The following is a 5,000-nucleotide window of genomic DNA, read 5'->3' as shown; positions in this document are numbered from 1 at the left end:
TTAAATATAAAATATTTGCATGATTAGTTAATCATTTACAAATTAAATATGATATTTTCTGCACTAATGAAGAATAAGGTTGTAGTCCAAGTGTGTAAATGAGATTACCACAGGCACATTTCTTAAAAAGATTATCATTTGCATAATACAAATGAAGTCAATTTTAGGAAAATATGAAATTATAATTATAGTCAGTTCATTTCCATTTAATACTTATGACTTTAAAACAATCACTTTTACTGAATTACAGTAAAAATGCAGCAATACAGTTTTTAAAATTCAAATCAGCATAAATATTTAATATATGTATATATGTTTAAATAAATAGAATATATTTACTATTTAAATATAAAATATTTGCATGATATTTTAATATACAGTATTCCAATAAATACAATGTCTTTTTCTTCATTATGATGATAAGAATCATGAGGGGAAAACTGTACTGATTTTTCACGAAATCATTTCACAATACGAAAAATCTGACTGGCAAAGTGTTCTGGACAGCTTTCATCATGAGATTCACCAATGAACTCTATTATGAAGCAATGCCAGCTCATTGATCAGATGATGAACTAAAGAAGAGGATGGTTGCCCTCTCTTGGCCAAATCTGGCCATTAAAACCTCAAAAACATTTTAAGAGTCACACTTCTGAAATGAAGATCTTGGGAAACAAAATCGATTTTGTATTGTTTCAGTCAATGCAATTTTCTTCAAACATGCAGTTTTGTAAAATAATGACATAAGAGGCAAACTTACTCTTGTAAGAAGGACACATGGTTGATTGTGTAGAGAATAAAAGGTGCTGTCAGAGACAGAATAAAAACACTGATCTCTGGAGGAAAATCCATTTGAGAAATCAGGAATCCACAAATATGAAGCTCTATTTAACTACTCTAGCAAAAATACACAAGCAGTATATATATAAAACACAATAAATAGCTATGAAACAGCCATCCAGTTAAATATCTGTGTGGCTGTGTGTCGTGTCGTTCACTCAGAACTGATGATGATGATGATGGAATCAACATGAAATCAGGGCAAACCTTTCAAAGTCCACGGACTCTGAACTATTTCCGCCCATTAGTTTAAAGAAAGAGTCCCACCAATAAACCTCCACACGCAGGCGCAGTGTGGAGTATCTGTACCGTAATTACAGTTTTTGGTTACAGTAAATACAATATGATAAATTGGTATTAGCCGTGAAATGTAAATAAATTTATTAAAAATGAAATAAAAAATAAATAAAAACATAATCACGACAGCGGTTTAAGGTTCCATATTAATTATTATGATTTTACAGTCCACTTTTCCACAAATATCAAGTACCATATTATTATTTAAATAATTAGCCTATTTAAATGTTATTATTATTATTTTAATAATGCAAATATGTACATGTTATCATATATATATAGTATATATATAATATATATATATATATATATATATAATATATATATATAAATACATGCTACACACACACACACACACACACACACACACACACACCACACACACACATATACACACACACACACACACACACACATACCACCACACACACACACACAACACACACCACACACACACACACACATCACACACACCACACACACACACACACACACACACACACACACACACACACACACACACACACACACACATATAAACACACACACACACACACACACATATATACACACACACACACAAATATATACACACACACATACACACACACATATACACACACACACACACACACACATATACACACACACACACACATGCTCATATACACAATCACAAGAACATGTTAACATACACACAGATATTCACACACGCTCACACACACACACATATAACACACCACATACACACACACACACACACACACACACATACACACACACACACACACACACATATATATATATAAAATGTGTGTGTGTGTGTGTGTGTGTGTGCGTGCGTGTGTGCGTGCGTGTGTGCGTTGAGGTGTGTGTGTGTGTGTGTGTGTGTGTGTGTGTATGTGTGTGTGTGTGTGTGTGGTGTGTAGGATGTGTTGTGTGTGTGTGTGTATATATATAATATATATATATATATATACATATACGTATATATATACATATACATACATATATATATATAGAATATATATATATATATATATATATATATATATATATATATATATTACAAATCTCTATTTCTAAACAGGGGAAAACGGCAAACCTAATGAGTAATTGGAATCTTTTTTAAGGCAGATTTAAAAAAAAAAAAAATTAAATATATGCACCTATCTTAAAATAATCAGCGAGCGCTCCGTTCACGCCCCGCGGTGACGTCAGCGGAAGCGTCCGCCGTCTTTTAGATCAAGATGGCGACGTCGACCAGGAAGTAAGTAAACAACCGTACAGGGGTAGAAAAATATGGATTCACCCCTTCAAACCGCGTGTACCGATCAAGAAAAACCCAGATTGAGCGGTCGTTAGTGCTCGTGGAGGGGTTTCGCGGACAGGGGGGTTTAATTAACGCGCGGTGAGTGAGTTTTCTCTCAGGTTAGCATGTTAGCACGAATCAAACAATAGCGCTCCATTGAGCCAGTCAGAAAAACGCGCAGACAGTTGATAAACCCGTTAATAAATTAATAATGTTAATCTATAATAATCAATACGAGCTTGTAATCATATCAAAGTGATGTGCTCGAGGGGTCGGTGCTGTTTGGTTAATAGTTTTCAGGTCGACAAACGCTCACACTGGTTATTTTTATCATAATCGGATTTATAGCTAAACGTTTTTAGTTCGATATTATCTTTTTATTAAGATTGTATTAGTGACAGTGTGTATTATAGAGGTCAGAATGAAATTGACGCACACTTACAGTGTAATTTCCATCATAGACAAGGCCTGTATCACATATTTAATATATAAATATGTCTGTATCGCGTTCTGTTTGTTCTTCTATCGTTCCGTTAGCTGAAATAAACTGCTTTATTTCGTATATATAATATATAAAGACCACAAAAAGGGCAGGGCAGTTTTTTTTAATCAGATCATCTGTCAAGATAACAGTGTACTAACGGAAACTCACGTGTTTAATAAATACAAATGCAGAATATAACAATATTTTAATGCATATGCGTGTATTTATCTGTATCTGTACATTATATCTTGCTAGTTATCACAGCTGTTCAGTAATAGGTGAAATACACCTGGAATGGTCAGGTGATCAGCAGCATCTTATGATCACGCACTCTGCTTCATCATCATTACAAGCAGGACTCATCAGTCTGAATTATAAACACTAACGAAGGCTGCATTTACACTGCAGGTCTTGATGCCCAAATCTGATTTTCTGACTATATCCGATTTTTTTGAGGACCCGCTTACATCATCTTTTAAAAGTGACCCGTATCCGATTTTTGCATTTACACTATACACTGCTGAAACTACCAAACGTAGACGTTCTGACCCGGAAAAGGAAGTAAAACAGCATGAAATACAATGGACGCAGATGCAAATAAAATTATACAGTGTTTTGCTTTCCACAATATTTTGAAAAGTCAACAAAAAAATCTGCAAAACATTGGTCTCGTACGGCGGAGAAAAAAGAGGACTTAAAAGACATGAAACCTCCGCATTGCTCCACTGTGTGTATCCTTCATCCTCCATTGCGCCTATAATAAGTCATGTGATCTCAGTTGGTGGTGTCCACCTGAGTTGACGTCACTTTTTTTAAAGACGTACGACTCGCATTTACTGGGGAATATCCGATTTGTCTGCTTACATGGCACACGCAAATGCACGTATCTGATTCATATCCGATTTATTACCACATATGAATGTGCCACATGAGAGGAAAAAATCAGAATTGGGTCACTTGAACCATGCAGTGTAAATGGGGCCTTAGAGATTGTTTTCGATGATTATCATGCTGATTTCTCTCTCTCTCTCTCTCTCTCTCTCTCTCTCTCTCTCTCTCCATTCAGCTCCTCTCTCTCTCTCTCTCTCGCACGGCATCCTCTCTCTCTCACTCTCTCTCTCTCTCTCTCTCTCTCTCTCTCTCTCTCTCACTCACTCACTCACTCACTCACTCACTCACTCACTCACTCTCTGTCTCTCTCTCTCTCTTTCTCACTCTCACTCACTCACACTGTCTCTCTCTCTCTCTCACTCACTCTCACTCTCCACCCCTCTCTCTCCTCTCCCTCCTCCTCTCTCCTCTGCTCCTCTCTCTCTCTCCTCTTCCTCTCCCCCCTCCGCCTCCCCTCCCTCGCATCAGTCACGACTGTCCTCGCTCTCTCTCTCCGGCACTCCTCTCATCCTCTCCCCTCAACTCTCCTAGACAACTCTCCAATCTCCTCGCCCCCCCTCACACTTCACTCACTCTCTCAAAAATCTCGCTCTCACTCACCTCACTCCATCACTCCCCTCACTCTCTCACTTACTCACTCACTCTCTCTCTCTCTGTCTCTCTCTCTCTCTCTCTCTCTCAGAGATGGCTGGAGAATGACTGGGGTTTGACACGTGACCGTGTTTCTGCTCGGAGCCTGATGCCCATTCTTGCCACGTCTGTTGTCATGGAAACGGAGGACTACCTGCACCCTGAGGGCCCTCCGCTGGGGAGCCCGAAGTTCAGCGCACCCAGTCCTCCTCTCCCAAGTTCCATGGAGGTACATACTGAGCCTTAAAATTTAGTACTTATAAAAATAAAGTTTCTCTTAATGAGTGAGCAGAACAAGGGTCATATGGGAAAAAAAAAGTACATTAAAATGTTGTGGTGTTATTTTTTTCATGTGATTTAACTACAGTAATGTTTGATAATTGTACTTTTGGGGAACATTTGCTTGATTGTCGTAAAAATACCACTTTTATATATTTTGTGTAATTTTGCTGTTGAGTTTTAATTCTTGTGAAATATCATTTTTTTGGACTTTTTCTGAAATCCACCTTGGAATCACAAATGCTCCGTACAAAATTAGTTACAATT

At 37.3% G+C, this 5,000-nt stretch overlaps 1 protein-coding gene and 1 pseudogene across 1 annotated transcript in view; one reads left to right on the top strand and one right to left on the bottom strand.

The window, feature by feature from the left end:
* The window catches only part of LOC109095834 (transmembrane 6 superfamily member 2-like), an 11,773-nt gene extending 10,735 nt beyond the window's left edge, over positions 1 to 1,038 (bottom strand). Inside the window, exon 1 of the mRNA XM_042719101.1 lies at positions 761 to 1,038. Coding sequence (XP_042575035.1) covers positions 761 to 852 — 92 coding nt within the window. The 5' untranslated portion in view covers positions 853 to 1,038. The remainder of the gene's footprint in view (positions 1 to 760) is intronic.
* A 1,307-nt stretch (positions 1,039 to 2,345) lies between these two features.
* LOC109049822 overlaps positions 2,346 to 5,000 on the top strand; it is a 43,321-nt pseudogene continuing 40,666 nt past the window's right edge.

This window comes from Cyprinus carpio, chromosome B2 (genome assembly GCF_018340385.1).
Source record: "Cyprinus carpio isolate SPL01 chromosome B2, ASM1834038v1, whole genome shotgun sequence".
NCBI classification, from domain to species: domain Eukaryota; kingdom Metazoa; phylum Chordata; class Actinopteri; order Cypriniformes; family Cyprinidae; genus Cyprinus; species Cyprinus carpio.
This window is presented reverse-complemented; position numbering and strand designations above follow the sequence as displayed.